The 19,738-nt window shown below is 44.0% G+C and overlaps 1 protein-coding gene and 1 non-coding gene across 2 annotated transcripts in view; both read right to left on the reverse strand.

The window, feature by feature from the left end:
• LOC145409481 (salivary peroxidase/catechol oxidase-like) overlaps positions 1–19,738 on the reverse strand; it is a 95,655-nt gene that overhangs the window by 37,267 nt on the left and 38,650 nt on the right. The window contains exons 6-10 of the mRNA XM_080279873.1: positions 18,064–18,272; positions 12,911–13,084; positions 8,043–8,157; positions 5,195–5,305; positions 392–543 (exon numbers count right to left, since the gene is read on the reverse strand). Coding sequence (XP_080135999.1) covers positions 392–543; positions 5,195–5,305; positions 8,043–8,157; positions 12,911–13,084; positions 18,064–18,272 — 761 coding nt within the window. The remainder of the gene's footprint in view (positions 1–391; positions 544–5,194; positions 5,306–8,042; positions 8,158–12,910; positions 13,085–18,063; positions 18,273–19,738) is intronic.
• On the reverse strand, positions 15,905–16,023 carry LOC145409569 (5S ribosomal RNA). Its single transcript, XR_013899134.1, has one exon. It is a non-coding gene; the product is annotated as a 5S ribosomal RNA (ribosomal RNA).

Here is a 19,738-nt window from a genome sequence, read left to right on the forward strand (position 1 = left end):
CAATTCTCTCTCCCTCCCTCTCCCTCTCCCTCTTCCTCTCCCTCTGTCTGTCTGTCTGTCTCTGTCTGTCTGTCTGTCTGTCTGTCTGTCTGTCTCTCTCTCTCTCTCTCTCTCTCTGTCTATTTCTGTATCTATATGTCTGTCTGCCTCTGTCTCTGTCTGTCTGTCTGTCTGTCTGTCTATCTGTCTGTCTGTCTGTCTGTCTGTCTGTCTGTCTGTCTATCTGTCTGTCTGTCTGTCTGTCTCTGTCTCTCTCTCTCTTTATGTCTATTTCTATATCTATATGTCTGTCTGTCCGTCTGTCTGTCTGTCTCTCTCTCTCTCTCTCTTTCTATATCTATATGTCTGTCTGTCTGTCTGTCTGTCTCTGTCTCTCTCTCTCTCTGCTCACCCGCCTTGAAGCAGAATTTGGCTCCGGTGGAATCCTTGCATTCAGATGGGTTTGGCGGCAGGAGGTGCTGAGGGAGCTGGGTTTCTTTCAGCAGACCGCCCGTTCCTGACCTTAGTTCCTCAGCCTCTTTTGAACTTGACCCGTACACGTTGCTGGGATTAAAGAGACGGATTAGACACGGATTAGAAAGGGATTTGACGCGGATCAGGCACGGATTAGACACGGATTAGACACGGATCAGGCACGGATTAGACACGGATTAGACACGGATCAGGCACGGATTAGACACGGATTAGGCATGGATTAGAAAGGGATTAGACACGGATCTGAAGGGAATAGACACGGATAAGAGACGGATTAGACACGGATTAGAAAGGGATTTGACGCGGATTACAAAGGGGGTAGGCACGGATTAGGCACGAATAAGAAAGGGATATTGAGATTAGACACGGATTAGATATTAGACACGGTTTAAGAGGAATCTGATACGGATTAGAAAGGGATTTGACACGGATTGGACAGGGATTAGGCAGGGATCAGATTGGACAGGGATTAGACACGAATTGGACAGGGATTAGACACGGATTGGACAGGGATTAGGCACGGATTGGACAGGGATTAGGCATAGATTAGAGAGTTAAGACGCGGATTGGAGGGATTGGATAAGGACTGAAGAGGGATTAGACACTGATTTGAGAAATTGAAGATACTAATGATAGAGCAATGAGTTTCTAAAAGCAAATCTCCGCAGCCTCTTCTGAAGTTGATCCTGCACGTTACTGGAATGAATGAGAGGGATTAGAGAGAGAGAGAGAGAGAGAGAGAGAGAGAGAGAGAAAGCGCTGCGTTTCATTAAGGGGCGTTTATGAACCGCCTTGGTAATGAACCGTACACGTTACTGGGGTTAAAAGGAGGGATTTGAGAGAAAGAAAGAAAAGAAGAATGAGAGAGAGAGAGAGAGAGAGAGAGAGAGAGAGAGAGAGAGAGAGAGAGAGAGAGAGAGATAGAGAGTACTAGATTATATTTTTTCAGTTGTTAGTCCGTTGCCTGAGGCCAAGTAGCTCTACGTGACACAGACCTTCACATGTCACTACTTTTGCACTAATACCCACGTTGCTGGGTAGGCGTGAGTGCAAGACGTTAGAGAGCGGTTGTTAGGCTAGGATAGGTGGAACAGAGTGCTAGAGTTTTCCCGATCACGATAGAGTATGAGGAGCCTGAATGAAAAGAGACAAAACAACTTGCTGGCCATCTGCAAAATAAAATCTTTCATCATCAGCCTCATTAATCACTGCTATACTCTTCACTCTAACTTGTACCAAAATTACTATCCCATCATCTCGGTTGTAGAATTTTAACAATATACTGACACCACAATATGATGATAATCACAAAATATGATGAAAGTCATAAAGGAAGAGTCGTGGATTTACCTAATTCTGCCACTGTGAAATAAGCTACAGAACGACAAAAATTAGGACCAAATTAAGATAAAACGAGTATGTGAAAGGTTTCTCCAAATCTCCATAGTGAGATGCAACAGAAGCAAAGATAAAATACAGAGAACTCTCAAGCAGCCAGAGTAAATCAGCCAACCCCTGTGCCAGTTATTGCAGAACGCCGGATATTACATAGAAAGCCCTTATCGGCTCAACATTCGGCGTCAAGCTGGATATTTTGTTATTATCCATCTTGACCCTCTATCCTAAAAACCTTCCCGTGATTACAGTTGAAAATTATACAAAATATTTTACAGTTTTGACAGTACAGTAATAAATACGGTGCACAGTGTACAAATGTATGTACTCACCTAATGTTGTCATCAGTAGAGGTTGGAGTTGTACACCATGCAGTACAGCTCATTGCACTTAAACCCTTGCGGTCTAGTGACATATGGCTCCCACAAATATACTCCAGCTCCACCACTTCAGGCTCTTATCTCCACAAGGGTGCTGGAGTAGGTAGCAAAGATGGAGTGGCAGAGGGTGTTATGTGTAGCTCCAGTGAGGCCTCTGACTGAAGTGAGACCTCAGGTGACCATGGTGTCATGGTCAAGGTGCCTGGCTGAGGTGAAGAAGTGGCTGTGATGGTACGTGGCTGGGATAAACGAGGCCAATTTGAGGAAGTAGAGGGGTGGGGTGACAGAGGCCAGTAAAAGGAGGCCAAAGGCTGGGACGACAGAGGACGATGTAAGGAGGTCGACGGCTGTGTCAACAGAGTGGCAAATGTCACCTTACAGAAAAAGGACATGATTGAGGACTGCCTGATGATCCTTTTTGACCGCAGATTTATCACATTCTCATGGCCCTCTTGTAGGTATGTGGCCATGGCATCAGTAGAGGTGGACAATTGATGATGATGCTTGCAGTAGTCAAGAAGGACATCTGCTATATCATGGACCTGCTAGAGCATCGGGATATCTTCCTCTTTGTCATCCTCCACCTCCTCCTCTTCCTCATCCCTTTCATCCTCGGTGACCCCTGCAATCATGGTCTCCACTATTTCCTGGTCATTCATAGTCTGGTACCCAGGGTCTCCCTCATCCATTTCCAGCCAATCGTGGATGGTGTCCTCAGTCACCTGTTCTCCTGCTGCTTCCATTTGCCGGATGAAGTCCTGAGCTTAAAAGTCAGTAAAAGTCAGATATGGTCTCTTTATCCATGAGGAGCTTGTTCCACCCATGCTCAACCATGAGTGCAGAGAGTTCCCTCCAAGCCTGCACCCAGTTATACATTGCAAACTTGGGGAAATACTGCTTGGGGTTGGCCAAAGTCCTCTCCCCCCTACTGTAATTGCCTTCGGCTGTCTCCTCCTCGTCCTTGAGCACAACCATCACGTCTTCCATAAACCTCTTCCAGCACAGCAGGTTCGTTGCCATGATTATACCCTGGTCCATCAGTTGCAAGACTGAGGTCGAATTAGGGGGCAAGAACATGACCCTAATACGACCTCCACCTCCGACCAACTCCTCAGAAGGATGAGTAGGAGCACTGCCAAAGGAGCAGCAGAGCCTTTACTTGGTCGCAGACAAGGCCAAGACTCTGTTTGGTAATGGATAATCTCCTTCACAGCATGATTGTAGAACCACTCTTTCAGGATCTTGGCTGTAAACCAAGCCTTCAGCAAGTGGAAATAAATCGCTGGGAGATTATCCATTAACCCCCGGAGACAACGTGGCTGTTTAGCATGCCCCACTACAACGGGTTTCAAGCGACAGGAACCTGTTGTATTGGCACAACACAAAACACACATGAGCTATTTGCTCACACTACAACCAGGTAACGATTTCTCCTTCTCATCAGCCAAGGTATTAGTCAGGACAGACCTGAAGAACAGACGAGTTTCATCAGTGTTATAAACCTGATTGAGAAATAACTCTTCTTCATCAATCAGGTTTTTTCCTTCCTTGTCTGCATCCAGCACATCACCATAAGTAATCTTGTTAGGCAGCCCACGTCGAACTTTAAACTGAGTCAGTTAACCTTCAGACGCCTTGAAATCTGCAATCACCAGTTGCTCAGAGAACTTGGTGGCTGCAGCGTTCAGCTCGATGGGACACACAATCACGCCACTGGCACACTGTTGTTGGAACCACTTCAGGCAGGCCTGGTCCAGTCTGCCAATGCGTGGCTTGGCCATCATTTTGTGCTCATTCCGTTGCACAGTCGTGCCATGTTCACCCTGGAAGTACATCTTGATGGAGTGCTTGTTCTTTCACAGATCCTGCAGTGAGGTCTGGGGCGTGTCCTACTGCATGATCAGCCTTGCTCCATCTTCTCGATTATCTCAGTCTTCTTCATGGAGAAAATGATACAATGCCTCTTAGCAGGTGAAGGAGGAGCCATGAGGACAGCAACCAGGACCATACACATGGCCAGCAGGACTTGCAGCAGCCAGGGCACTGCCTCAATAGCTGCAAACTCAGCCATCATGCAGAACTAGGGTCAAGTACAGTAGTGAGAGCATTAGGGCATGGAGCACTTAAGGGCCACAAGTAAGGCATGTGGGACCACAAGCAAAGACATGGCACTGGAGGTTGGTACCACATGCACAGCAAATTGCACAGCCATAATCTTAGAATCACAACAGGGTGCTAGGACACGAAACACTAAGAGGGCATATGCTTGGCAACAATGAGAGAGGCATAGGAGGCCACAGAGTAAGTTCCAGCACTAGGGTTTTACCACTGCATGGTGACAAGAGCAGCACGCACAGATACATCTTCACTACACGATATCCATAGGAGAAAATGAGAAACAGTAGGTTTGGCACACTGGGTGAGCCACTCCCATGACACATTCTGATTGGCTGGTGTATTGTGGGCATTCTGACTAGCTGGTGCATTGAAGGGTTTTCCTGGGCACCAGTTGGCCACCACGTCCGAGCCAGATGATGTGCCTCGCCCTCGGATATTGCATAGAACCGCCGGTTGCTTCACATTTCGGCGCTGAAGATTGCATAATTTTGCCGGATATTACTTTAACAGAGCCGAGCAAAAGGCGCTGGATATTGGGTTGGGCCGGATATTGTGAATACGGATACTGAGAAGTTACAGTATAAGACTCATCATATTAAAAGGAGCCAATAAAGCAGTAAGGGGTAGAATCAATAGAGGCTGGTTACTGATGGAGCATCAGTACAGAAAATTTATCATATTAACCTCAGTCACTTTACTAGTAAGGGTTCTATTAAACTCCACAGTATTACGTGACAGTAGCAAGAACAGTATAATGTAAAGATGTCATGTTAAAAGGAGCCAATAAATCAGTGAGTGGGCTGAACCAAAAAAGATGACAGACTCACCTTGCATCAATAAAGGAGGTGATCTGGTTCATTTGCTCCCGGGGGCCGAAGTTACACTCTGGGCGTAGGGCCGGCATTGACCGCACAAACTCCATGCACTTCTGTCCGAACCTGTGAAAAAATCAACACGCTGGTATTGGTGGTGTTGTTGTTGTGGCTCCTGACTCATCAAGACAGTGGACTGCAGGTTTAAGCTTCCCCTCTCTTGCAGTCCACCATCCCCTTTTTGAGTGATAGGGAGGAAACTGAGGGACGTTTGTATGGATGGGCAACACCAGCATCCAGCTGTATTGGTGCCACCACATGAAGGCACCCCCACCTAGGCCTACCAGCAACATGGTCCATTAAGGTTCATATCCAAGGGACGGTTGGGATTTTTTGTATGCACTACCTGCATGAACTCCATGCACTTCTATACAGACAATGTTTTTCTTTGCTTATTATAATATGTAACGTTTCTTCCTAAGCAATTTATCTTACCTACTATGCATTAACACTCAGATTAACTCTCAGTTAAATACTAATTCTATACTGAATTTAAATAAGATACAAGAGCTATTGACGTGTGATACTTATAGCAAACTGTTGAGAAAGATATGAAATTTCCACGCCAATGAGAATAGGACTTATACGAGTATAGTGAGTGAAGGCGCTCCAACCTAGTGTGGCCCGTAAAGCTTTACGTCCAAGGGCTGGTTAGTAATTTTTTGTCACATGGAGCTACTCAGAGACAAGTGACTGGTCATCTTTGCCTTACATGTCAGGACTGTGTGTTATGGTCACTAATGAAATTATCCCAAGTTAGACTTTACGGTCATTTCCATCACTGTTATTTCTCCAGTTAGATGTAAAACCTGATCTCATTACTAGGCAGATTTACTCCACAATAAATATTTCAAAGCGGTGATGGGGTTTACTAATACATCCATGCTGCATACGAAATATTTTAGCAGCTTTGGGGAGACCGTGTACTGGGGAGGTAAATGAACAATCTCTCTAGCCTGCCAGGTCAGTCTCTCCAAAGCCGAATAAATCTGTTTGGAGATAAGAGTAAATGAAAACTTTGTCATCAAAGTAAAGATTGTGTTTTTGCACTCACTTCTGTCACTTTTAATTTCGCCTACCAGATGTGCAGATTTTCATACTCTGTCATCATCATCATCACCTTTTTTCCCCACCTAAGGATGGGTGAAGTAGGATTCAGAAGCAAAAGAAAAAAAAAAGAGTGATGAGAGAGCATTACCACTAGCATGGCAGTGAAATGGTCCAGACATTACTTGACACATCCAGCTCTCAGATCCCTGGGCTTACCTCACAGGCTTAATCCTCTGCTCATTTTTATCGCCCCCCTTTAGCAAGGCGAGACAATAAAGTTATTGTGTGTGTGTGTGTGTGTGTGTGTGTGGAAAAGTTGTGGACGAATGTCCATCAAACCTTCAGAAAATAGCAACTACGTGGATGTGCATAAACTAATTACTTTTGGTAATGATTTAATCAGACAACCTAATGCCAGCCGCCATATCTATCTATCTATCTATCTTTCTATATCTCTCTCTCTCTCTCTCGCTCTCTCTCTCTCTCTCTCTCTCTCTCTCTCTATTGTATGCACTAGCTTTTTTCAAATGCGGTGACAGTTCCGTAGAGTTTGCGAATTTTTATCGCAAATCCTTCTCAGGGAGAGGTGATATAGTTTTTGTCGGCGTGTGTGTGTGTGTGTGTGTGTGTTTGTGTGTGTGTGTGTGTGTGTGTGTGTGTGTGTGTGTGTGTGTGTGTGTGTGTGTGTGTGTGTGTGTGTGTGTGTGTGTGTGTGTGTGTGTGTGTCACCAAAATATCTCTTCTTCAAAACTGGTTTGTAGGCAGCTTGCACCTTAGCCAACAATATATTTTGGATGGAGATTAGCATTCGGTCCCCGAATACTTTTGTTTCATCTGTGAACGTATATATTCTTACGTCCATAATTGTTTTTACTTTTGCCTGGCTGACACTCGCTTGCGTCATCTATATTTGCTTGATTTACGCTCACTTCTCTCACCATTGCTTTTGCCTGATATGCCTGATCTAACCTAATGAAGGAGTCATTATCAGGGATCTGGGTCGGTCTATGTATGTGCCTGCAGTTTGTACATTACAGTCAGGCTCTGTACCTATATGTTACAGCTTGTGTTCCTATTCATCTGTCAGCAACACATAGTCTCACCTTCTAGGAACTATTATAAAACAAATGTATTGCATGCCACCTTTTTTTACACTCAGTTCCATCACCTTTACTTTTGCAGGATTTACGAATTTTGCCTCATTTACCCTCACTTCCATCACCTCTACCACTGCCTGATTTACCCTCACTTCCATCACCTCTACCATTGCCTGATTTACTGTACACTCACTTCCATCACCTCTACCATTGCCTGATTTACCCTCACTTCCATCACCTCTACCATTGCCTGATTTACTGTACACTCACTCCCATCACCTCTACCACTGCCTGATTTACCCTCACTTCCATCACCTCTACCATTGCCTGATTTACTGTACACTCACTTCCATCACCTCTACCATTGCCTGATTTACCCTCACTTCCATCACCTCTACCATTGCCTGATTTACTGTACACTCACTTCCATCACCTCTACCACTGCCTGATTTACCCTCACTTCCATCACCTCTACCATTGCCTGATTTACTGTACACTCACTTCCATCGCCTCTACCACTGCCTGATTTACCCTCACTTCCATCACCTCTACCATTGCCTGATTTACTGTACACTCACTCCCATCACCTCTACCATTGCCTGATTTACCCTCACTCCCATCACCTCTACTGTTGTTTAATGGCTGTGGTACATCACCTGTTGAAAAAGGAGTCGTTATCAGGGATCTGGATGGGCATGCAGTCTGGGTGGAGTTCCTGTGCTTCTCGCTTGATGCCATTACGACAGCATGTGATGTCAGATTTGTCCTTCCCTGTTGGCACAGAGGAAAGAGGTAGGAGAGTTAGTCCTCTGACTAGCATTATTAATTTTATTCATGGTATCTTCAAGCTATTTTATTAAGATGTGGAGAGACCAGCAGTCTTACATTTAGCTTTCATTAACCCCCTCACTACAAGGAAAGCCTACTGTGCTGAATAAAATCGCCTGGACAGAGTAAACATAAAACACAGAAAGCTGTAGAATTACATATACGCTACATTAACTCCTTCAATCTAGCCCCTCTGTTCTAACCTCATAAAGATCCCTTGCTCCTTCCACCTCAATTGATGGCCAGGTGTAGTCAGATAAGATGGTGGATTTAACTAATAACCAAGGAGACTTATTTCTACCTTACAGGTAATGCTTATCAAGTCTTGTGAAACCAAAATTTAATACTTGAGTTGTGGGAGTGGTCCAGTTCTCTCACGTGAAAACAAACCTTAGTGGAAAAATCGGGAAACCCCTTTGCCCTGCAGGTGACTGACTAAGGCTGATGATGATGATGATGATGATGATGATGATGATGATGATGATGATGATAATGATGATGATGATAATAATAAGAAAAACAAAAAGAACAAAAATAACAATAATAATAATAACAACAACAACAACCATCATCATTATCATCATCATCATCATCATCATCTGGACCTCCTTTCCCACCCAAGGGCAGGGTGAGGAGTAGCAATGTCCAGACAGCACTAACTTGCCCAATCCAAATAGGCCACACTTCCATTCACTCACCACTCAAGCCCCCGGAATCCCGGCTCTACCAGATACGCCAAAAACATTCACCACATTCTGCAGCTTCACACAAACATAATAATAATAATAATAGTAAGAAGACGAAGAAGAAGAAGAAGGAAGAAGAAGAGGAAGAGGGGTTCTCAATGATCGTCCTTAGAAAAACAAGCGGCAACAGATGAAAAAGACGCCATAATTCTTAAGTATTCAGTCGTTTAATACACTGGGTGGTAAGCACAGAGCCGGTGAACGCCTGGTGGTCGAGTGAGTTAAGGTTTAAATACTAGGGGCATAATGATTACGTCATTCATGGATGGGGTAATAAAAGAGGTACAAGGTAGGGCAGTGGATGTTGGAGTGGCCCTGGTGAGAGAGGGTAGTGTTTGGAAACTCCCTGTACTGTTGTTTGCAGATGATACCGAGCTGTTGAGTGAAGACGAAGGGGAGCTGCAAGGCTTGGTGGATGAGTTTGGGAAAGTGTGTAAGAAACGGAATTTAAAGGTGAATGCAGGGAAGAGTAAAGTGATGGTCTTTGAGACACGTGAAATCAGTGAATGTACAGTGAGTTTGGATGGTGAGGAAATGGAAAATGTGAGTACGTTTAAGTACTTGGGTGGTGTGATGAGTAAGGATGCAAGTTCGGAGGGTGAAGTGCTTGAAAGGGTACAACATGGAAGAAAGGTTGCTGGTTCCTTGAAAGCAGTGATAAGAAACAGGGAAGTGAGCATGGAAGTGAAAAAGTTACTACATGACTATTGTGATACCAACTCTAACGTATGGAAGTGAAGCTTGGACGTTGTTGGAAGGACACAAGTCAAGAGTGAGAGCAGTGGAAATGAGTTTTTGAAGAGGAGCCTGTGGAGTCACATGGAGAGACAGGCTGACAAATGAGGATATAAAAGAGCGTTGTGGTGTGGATGTGGATGTGATAGGAAGCATTAGGAAGAACACACTGAGGTGGTTTGGCCATGTGGAGAGGATGGAGGGTGAGAGACTGACGAGGAGAGTGTATGTGAGTGAGGTGGAGGGGGGAGAGGGAGGGGGGGGCCGAGGATGAGATGGAGGGATGGGGTGGGGAGGTATATGAGAGAAGGGTGTGTGAGTTGGGAGCAGGGCAGTGAGATGGTGGGGGACAGGGCGACGTGGAGGCGATTTGTTTGTGGCCACCCCGTACGGGATTGAGGAGTCTGGCAATAGATAGACAGATAGACAGTCATTCAGGGAACGCAACTGGTCACTTTTGTATTAAATATTTGGTCTGAGTATCTTTGTCCCGTGTCGCAGATCGCAGATTTCCCTTCTGTACACTATTTTTGCTCTATATTCTAAGCCTGATATTCCCAGGGTGATCACCCTTCCACTGTCTTAACTCGAGTCTAACCTAACTTTGCTTGACATGACATTAACTGACTGACAAACTAAACTTGATATTAAGAAAAACCTAACCTAACCTAGACTCTCCTGGATAAGAAAAAGTACAAAAATGATACACAGAACGGAACTCGGCTCCCAGGCCAATATGCTCCTGATGAGGAAATACAAGATTAAGCCACAGAAATTCATTATAGTTATTATATGGAAGATATAGGATGAAGCCACAGATATATTCATTATAGTTTTTATATGGGCAATATAAGATGAAGCCAAAGAAAAAAATTCATATGCACATTTTATGGGCACATGTAGGATGCAGCCATAGGAACAGAAATTCATTCTATTTCTTTATATGGGGAAATACAGGATGAAGTCATAAATAAAGAAATTCATTACAGTTCTATATGGGGAAATACAGAATGAAGCCATAGAAACAAAAAAATCATTATAGATTTCCGGTGGAGAAATACGGACTGAAGTCGCTGAGAAACTGATAATAATTAGTTTGATATTACCGGAGGGAATGATGCCAGTCTCAGTCCTTGCGTACTGTGTCGTGGTTATGAAATTAGATGAGCCTTGGTTATGTGGTTGAAATGAATCTCCTTGATTACTAGTTAAATCAACCCTCCAATCTGACTACACTTTGCCATCAACCGAACTGAGAGGGGTTGGAGATTTTTTGGGAGGTTAGATGTGTTGTAGAAGACTCCAGGTTCACCTAAAGCGTGAACTCGGTGGACTGCAGACTTTAAGTTGCCCTTCTCCTGCAGTCTAGCATCCTTCTTTGGGGAATAGGGAAGTAGTTGAGTGACGTTTGTATTAACAGGTAGTTGGTTGGCCCGGTTATATCGATGCCACCACTTGCAGGCGTCCCTCTCCAACACCCGGGTTATAGCAGTGCTTCAGAGCACTATCACAAAAAGTCGAGTGCATGAACTGTGAGTCTGGGTCATATTCAATGTGACTGGAGATTTCATAGCACGACTTCCTTAGCGATTTATTCTGCACACCTGCACGTGACTATCCTCTTTATATGTTACTGAGGCCAATTATGCCAATAATAAAACGATAAAAATAGCCCAAATGAAATTGTTAAAGTGTAACATGCAAAATAAACAGCCAAGGAAAAGGCGCTATGAAACCCTTCGCCACACAAAATACAGCCTTGTTTCTCCAGTGATGATGGTACCGTTCTTTCACCTCAACTTGGCTCAGACTTTTTTCCCATTCTTCCAGAAAAAAAAAGAAGCTGATACGACTATATATTTTTCCATTCTGTTCTTCGTGACTAATACCGTGTTCAGGTTTTAATCTCATGTTATAACTCAGCAGTTATGAGAGAGAGATGCCAATTTTTTGATAAGAAGAATCAAAAATACAAATTTTATTCTAGGTAGTGCAGCTTCATTTATGGATATAACAAAACAGGCGCAAAAGATGGATACCTTCTTGCCGCGGCACCTATGTACCCGAACAGTGCACCTGCTTAAATGAACAAACGTCTCCAGTGACCCCTATCTTCCAAAAAGATAATGATGGGCTGCTGCAATAGTTACTTTCGGCCCTCTGGGTTTACCTCCAGATAAGCCTGGGTCAGCATCAACAACAGAAAACAGACGTTACAAGACCTGACGTAACTGTGAGAAGCGCATCCTCCGTCCAAACCTTGGCATCGTTGGTTCTAACCCTGCCATCCTTCAGCCCTAACCCTGGCATCATTCAGACCAAATAGTGGCAACTTTTTATCCTAACTTTGGCATCTTTTGCATTTCTTGCCCCTAACCTTGGTATGTACCATTTGAGCCTATCTTTGGCAAAGAGAAAGGATATATAAGTGTATGAGGTGCCATTCTCCATCCATCATGCCGTCCCATTGGCAGGGTAGGAACCTGGGGCAAGGCAACTCAGTCCACAAATTAAGGCAAGCATGGCCAGTTGATCTCCCCCTAGTAGTGGCATTGTGTGAGCAATGGGTAGAGAGGTGGTCTGCTGTACTGATGGACGCAAGTTTGAATCCCTGCTGGGGCAGGAAATAGTTTAAGCATTTGAATTTCGATTAAACATTATTGATCTACCGTAGGACCGACCGCCATGTCTTATACTTTTATAAAACAGCCCTAGTGTGTGTGCAATATGGACGGTGGGTGTTAGCGCCGAACTGTTCAACTGTGGAGGTATTTGGTACGTACGAGGACTTGCCGTGCCTCAAGAACGGGCTATTAAGCCTGTGCCCGGAGTCAGAAGCATGAAAAAAAAAAAAAAAAAAAATTGAAATTTGACTCTCATAGGCCACATTCGGTTGAAGCATGGTAACTCAGTACTCGACCAGCAGTCGAAATGTGATGTATGTACACCACACAAATTCCCGCCCCTGGTATTCCTGGGCATATCAGAGAACGGTTAAAGAGGGGAAAATACAGTACTCAAGTGCAACGGGGGTAGGGGGGAAAGGAAAACACTCAAGTGCAAAAATAGGGAAAGAGAAAAGTGCTCAAATAGGAAAGATAAGAAAGAGGAAAATATTCAAGTACAAGAGGAGGGAAAGGAAAAATACTTAAGTGCAAAAGGGGGTAAAAAAAAGGAAAATATTCAAGTATAAAAGGGTTAGGATGAGCTTTAACCTTTGGTAATGGGCGTGTGTGTGACATCGTGGTCCAGAAACTGTCCCCACTGCATGATGAGAAGGGTGAAGTTATCGTAGAGGTTGTCCCTGTGGAGGATCACTTGGGAGGAGATGGCGCGAGGGGAGGGAAGCGCGTTGCCACTCTTAGACAGGGATCGAGCTTCATTCACACCTGCAAGAAGAAAAACGTGACGTGTAAGATGACAAAAAATGATTAATAAGATGAGAGAAAACAAAAAAGGTTAATATGAAGTAATTAATGAGATAAAAAAAAAAGAGAGAGGAATAAGACGAAAAGAAGAACTGAGGAATAATAAAAAAATAAGAATTAAAAGCAAAAATGATGAAGATAAAAAAGAGAAATCAGGAATAAGAATAAAATGACGACTTACATGAAAAATAGGAATGAGGGAAAAAAATATGGAATAAGATAGAAAAAACAATAAATAAAATTTTTAAAATTATGAGTAGGATGAAAATGCAAAATGCAAAATGAGATGCTGACATAAAGCACTGGGAATCAGATGAAAATAAAAATGGGGAATAAGATGAGAGACGAGGAATAAGAGGGAGGAATAAGAAATTCGGTGGAAGAAGAAATTATGAATAAGATCAAAATAAAAAACGAGGAATCAGATGAAAAAATAGGAAATAATACGAAAAAAAGAAAAAATGAGGACTATGATGGAAAGCTACAAAAGGAAGAATACGATTAGTTTTTATGGTCAGGCACCAAAGTTGTTAATGCTGACAACCAATATTGCTGAGTCACAATCTTCTCCTAAATCATGACCGCCACATGAAGTGAGCTGTCCTCTTAACTTAACCCAACCCAACCCAACCCAATTCAACCTAACACAAAGAGAAAGAGTAGGTAGAGAGAGAGAGAGAGAGAGAGAGAGAGAGAGAAAGAGAGAGAATAAGAAAAAGCTAACCAAGCCTAACAGATTACGTCCTAGTAGAGTGAACTCGTATGTTTAATCAACCATATGTAACCTATCCCAACCCAGTCCAAGCTAACCTAGCTTAACCTAATGCACTCTAACACAAACAAACCTAACCTAAACCTAACTCACTCTAACCTAACCCAACCTAATCTAATCAAATGATATAGCTAGACGTGTGGCGATGGAAGTGACGTGAGTGTGTGTGTGTGACGGATATATATACCGTATATATAGTAGTGCTGCTCTCGGGTGTCTTTTTTTTTTTTTTTTTTTTTTTTTTGTCCGACTCTGGGCATAGGCTTCACAGCCTGCTATCAAGGCCCAGCAGTCCTCCTACATACCATAAACCTCTACAAGTCACCACTTCGGCGCTAACACCCACCGTCCATATTGAATACATGCTAGGGCTGTCTCATACAGGACTGGTGTATTGGTATTAGCGGGGGTATTTTTACGACATGTCGGCGGGTCTTCTGGTAGATCAGTAAAGCCTGATTTAATGAAATTCAAATCCTTAAACTGTTCCCTGCCCCAGCCGGGATTCGAACCTGGGTCCGGTGGGACTGCAGGCCACCTCTCTACCGATTGAGCCTTTCCTCTCCTCCCTCCTCTCTTTCCTTCCTCTTCTGTCTTTCTTTACTTCATTCTTTTCTCGTCCTCCTGCCTACGGGTGACTTTACACTCCATCTTTTGTCTTTCTCTCCTTCAGTCTTTCCTGTTCCCTCTGCCTGTGGGTGACTCTACTGTACACCGAGTAACGAGCCGAATGGTTTCTTGTACGCCAGGAAACCATTTACTACGCTCAGTGGTAACCATATAACCAAATTATGGCGCCTGGTGGTTTAGTGGGTAATTGCGGCACTCCAATAGGATTGAGCCGGTGAAGGTTTATATCCAAGGGGTGGCTGGGGTTATTGCTCAAGTAATGCCACTTAGGGATGAGTGAGATTGGTCACTCTCATCTTAAACGTCAGGACCAATTTGCCTAGCTCTGGGCTCCTATGCTCCTCATGAGGCAACGTAGGATTGGATGATGATATATATATATATATATATATATATTTATATATATATTTATATATATATATATATATATATACACGGTATGTATGTATAGATAGATAGATGGACAGATAGGTAAATAGACAGATTTACAGATAGACAGATTAGTAGATAGACAGATAGATAGATACAGATGTGTAGACATATCTATCTATCTGTCTATATACCTAGGCTGCTTCCCCCAAGGAAAGGGAGGTAGCCGAGACAGGAGACACTCTCCCCATTTACTCATCCATTCAAACACATTCATTCGCATCTTAGCCCCAAAGGGGAGAACGGACAGATCCTCACCGCACCACACCGCACAAGGGTCAACTGCGCAATGCAATCAGTGACATCCGCAGCAGGGCCCGACAGCAGAACTGGTTTACCCCTGCCACATCATAACAGACCCATCCCCATACCCGCAACCGACCTGACTAGCTGATCAGACATATAGATAGATATATGTATAGATAGATATAGATCAAAATATATACATATACTATTATTTCACCACTACTCTGCCAACTGCTCACTAGATAAAGCATGAACATTTTCAAGATTATTACCAACACTTGAAAATAAATGCTATTATGGGTTCGATTGTAATCAGAAAGCCTCTGAAATTCAAAAATATGCAAATACTGTGATACAAAATTACAGATATATTGCAAAGAATATCTTATTAATAAGAAAATATCACGTTCTGGCTTAGTTGCTCATAGAAAATTATCATTATGTAGCTTAATAAAGGCCCAAATTTCCAGTACTCATACCTATAGTTAAACTGCACAAACTAAGCATTGCTGGAACTGAAGTGAGAACACTTCACAATAATAGGTAGCCTAAATGTTGCAAATAAGCTGTCATCATTGTACAGAAAATTCATTCATTCATTGCCAGACGCCATGTATCCCAGACGGGGTGGCCAATGGCTTAGAGTTAATTGTTTTACAGGGAGGGGCACTAATCCTCCACCAACCCCACTTGACATGTAGGGATGCCAACAGCATCTGGTGTTCCCAGGCGGTCACCCATCCAAGTAATAACCAGACCCAACGTTGCTTAACTTCGCTGATCGGACGGGAAGCGGTGTACTCAACGTGGTATGGCCGTCAAGAAAATAAAGTAGATATATCTGGTCGTTTCCTATTTTGTCTTGGACTGGTTTAATTCTTCTGTTTTTGTGACTGACCGAAAACTTGTTTACAAACACAGTAATGTTGATATTTTCAGTTCTTGCTTGTTTAATTCCAGTACACTCTTGGGCTGAATGTGAGGGGGTAGGCGTCTGGGTGGTGGGGGTGTCAGCGATTTGTGGGGGCGCACACCCCCTCCCAAGCCCACCCGATAGCTACGCTACTGACTTAGTCTAACCTAACCAAACCTAACCGTACCGCCCTGATAGTCTTGGGGGCACGATGTTTTGGAAGGCAGTCCCAGTGGGCCTCTAGCCCTTGTTGAAACGTTTGTTGCAGACAACTAGACAAACCTAACCCAATCCAGTCTATTTTAGTCTAACCCCGCTTAACCTAAGGGAGTGGTTTCCAACCCGTGGGGCGCTCCCCCCTAGGAGGGCACGAAGGGCTGCCTGGGGGGGCGCGAAGGCTTGATAAAGAGTGTAATTATATTTGAAAACTATGAGTTATGATGGAATTCAGTAATTTCTAAATATGGAGAAAATATTTCAGATATGAATAAGAAATCTAGTTATCTGAATATATAAACAATTTCAAGGATTAAGAATCTATGATATTTATTGACATGTGCCAACTATGCCAGTAAAATACAGTATTTGAGGAAGGGGGGCGCAGGGAACGAGCCATTCAGTGAGGGGGGGCGAGAATTAGAAAAGGTTGGAAACCACTGACCTAAGGGAATCTAACCTGACCCAATTTTGCACATATCAGCCTGCTGCAGTAAACCCTTAAGGGCCGGAGTTTGACATGGTAAGGCCCTAAGCTATGAGAAGCTCTAGAGGCCCTACATGACAATATTGTTAACAGTGAATTAGGCTCTGTAACAACGGAACTGGAAAAGAATGCCACCAAGATGCATAGAAAATCTATGCAGAGTAGTTCTATCTATATCTATCTATAGCCCGATGCCCTAATCCCGCAAAGGGTGGCCGCAGACAAAACGCCTCCAAGTCACTCTGTCACCCACCATTTGACTACCCTCCCCCCAACCCACCCCCCCCTCCCTCATATACCTCTCAACTCCATCCCTCCACCTCATCCTCGGTCATAACGTAAATATAATTTATAATGAACCTGTAACTAGAGGCCTTCCCAAGGGAGGAATCACACCCGCCAAAGCCGATACAATATCTAGCGCGGCTGGGAATAAGACCTTGACCTACTTCCATCAATTTCGAACTCGTCCGAGGTTTTCATCCTAACTACGCACCTGTAAGCTTTGGTGATGATATCTTTAGTGACTGCGAGGCTACCGTGTTAACAGACACACAGACACACAGACAGTCAAATTGAAAACAATACTGGCATCGCTATCGCAGCAGGTAACAAGTCTTTTTAAAACCTTATTTTGAGGGACCCCTCCAGACTGTGAGGCCTTAAGCTGTAGCTTGTTTAACTTATGCCTAAATCCGGCCCTCATACCCTTCCCCAATCAAACTAACCTAACCCAACCTAGTCCAGTCTTACTTGACCTAACTTAACCTAACCCAACCTAACCTAACCTAACAACCAACTCCAACGCAGACTAACAGTCTAACCTAACTTAAACTCATATTACCGTTGTGACACTCTGGGTCTAGATGCATTGAGAAACAGTCCCGGCACGCACCCAGGCTTTGTTGAAGCCGTTGTTGCACACGCCTAACCTAACCAAACCCAACAGAAATTCATCCAACCTAAACTAACCTAACTTAACCTAACTGATTAAGCCTGACAAAATCTAACTTAACCCAACCCAACACACTGCAGCCAAATACAGTAAACCCTCACCCAACCAACCTAACCTAACTAAACTCATCCTTAACTTATCCCTGGAGAATATTCTAACCTGACGAATCCTAAACTAAATCAACCTAACACACTACAGCCTAATACAGAATACCCCTACCTAATCAACCTAACCTAACCTAATTCAGTCTAACCCTATCTAACTCTGCCTAAATAACCTAACTTGACCTTACCATCTTGATAGTCTGGAGTGAGGATGCGTTGGAAAGCAGTGCCGGCTCGTCCCCAGTCCTTGTTGAAGCGGTTGTTGCAGGACCCATCGTAGCTCCTGTACTTGGTCTTGGGGCAGACAGGCTCCGGTGGACACGTGTTGCTGATGATCGTGTTCTGCACTCCGAACTTGGGCAGCCCGAAGCCTCCCTGATCCTTGGTGAGCTGGAAACTGTGGGGAAAAGGGGTCGTGATGATGATGATGATGATGATGATGATGATGATGATGAGGAGGAGGAGGAGGAGGAGGACAAGGTGGAGGAGGAGGACAAGGAGGAGGAGGAGGACAAGGAGGAGGAGGAGGAGGGAGTAAGGAAGGAGAAGGAAGAGGAAGAGGGAGTAAGGAAGGAGAAGGAGGATGAGGAGGGAGTAAGGAAGGAGAAAGAGGATGAGGAGGGAGTAAGGAAGGAGAAGGAGGAGGAGGAGGGAGTATGGAGGGATAAGGAGGAGGAGAGGGAAGGAGTATGGAGGAGTAAGGAGGAGAAAGGAGGAAGAAGGAAGGAGGGACGAGGGAGAACAAGGGAGGTGAAAGATGGAGGAAGGATTACATAGGATTACATAGGAAAGCAAACAGCAACAGACCTTATGGTCCTTTCGAGACTGCTTGTTACAGAGAAAACTATGACTACAAGATCTAACTCTACACGCTGAAGGATAAGGATAGTAAAGCAAGAAGGCTCCCCCCACCACCAAACCCTCCAGGAAAAAGTGAGAAAAACCACCATGCAGCATGGAAAAACTGACATGGAAATTTCATGGCAAAAACTGGAAAGGAAAAGTCACATTCTATAATACTTTGTCTGTAAGCTACCCAATTGAGTAACCTGATAGAGAAAGTAATCAAATAAAAAAATAGTTACGGCATGACATTATAAACCGGTACATTGAGTTTATGGGAAGTCTGTGGACATAAAGTGGAAACTACACACTGCACAGTGTGGATGTTTAGGGGTGGTGCAGCAGCCTTGCCTGGTGCTTTTGAGGTAGGCAGCAGTCATTCAGGCCCTAGCTCCGTTCGCTCCACTGAGACAAGGAACTCTCCCATGTGGGACAAGTACACAATTTTCATCCTGAAGCAGTGACCCCTGGTACATTTAAAAAAACCTGATGGTGGTCACTTGACTAACAGGGACCCTCAGTGATCCACAGCCCTTCACAGGTCGAAAGTGAGAGTAGTGACCATTAACTCAGGGTTATCTGTGCAGATCCTAATCTGGCCTTATATTGCTTTCTTTGCATTGGGGAGATTGAAAAATATATACGACGGGTGTCTTAGATATAAGGGGGCTGCACAGTGCACAGTGTGGATGTGCAATGCACAGAGTGGATGTTTAGGAGTGGTGTGGCAGCCTTGCCTGGCGCTTTTGAGGTAGGCAGCAGTCAATCAGGCCCTAGCTCCGTTTACTCCACTGAGACAAGGAACTCTCCCATGTGGGACAAGTACACAAGTTTCATCCTGAAGCAGTGACCCCTGGTACATTAAAAAAATCCCGATGGTGGTCACTTGACTAACAGGGACCCTCAGTGATCCACAGCCCATCACAGGTCTTAAGTAAGAGTAGTGACCATTAACTCAGGGCTATCTGTGCAGATCCTAATCTGTGCTTACTGCAAGTTACCTCATTTGCACTGAGTAAA

This window comes from Coenobita brevimanus, chromosome 81, assembly GCF_032717465.1.
Source record: "Coenobita brevimanus isolate Jiangsu-jjx chromosome 81, ASM3271746v2, whole genome shotgun sequence".
NCBI lineage: Eukaryota > Metazoa > Arthropoda > Malacostraca > Decapoda > Coenobitidae > Coenobita > Coenobita brevimanus.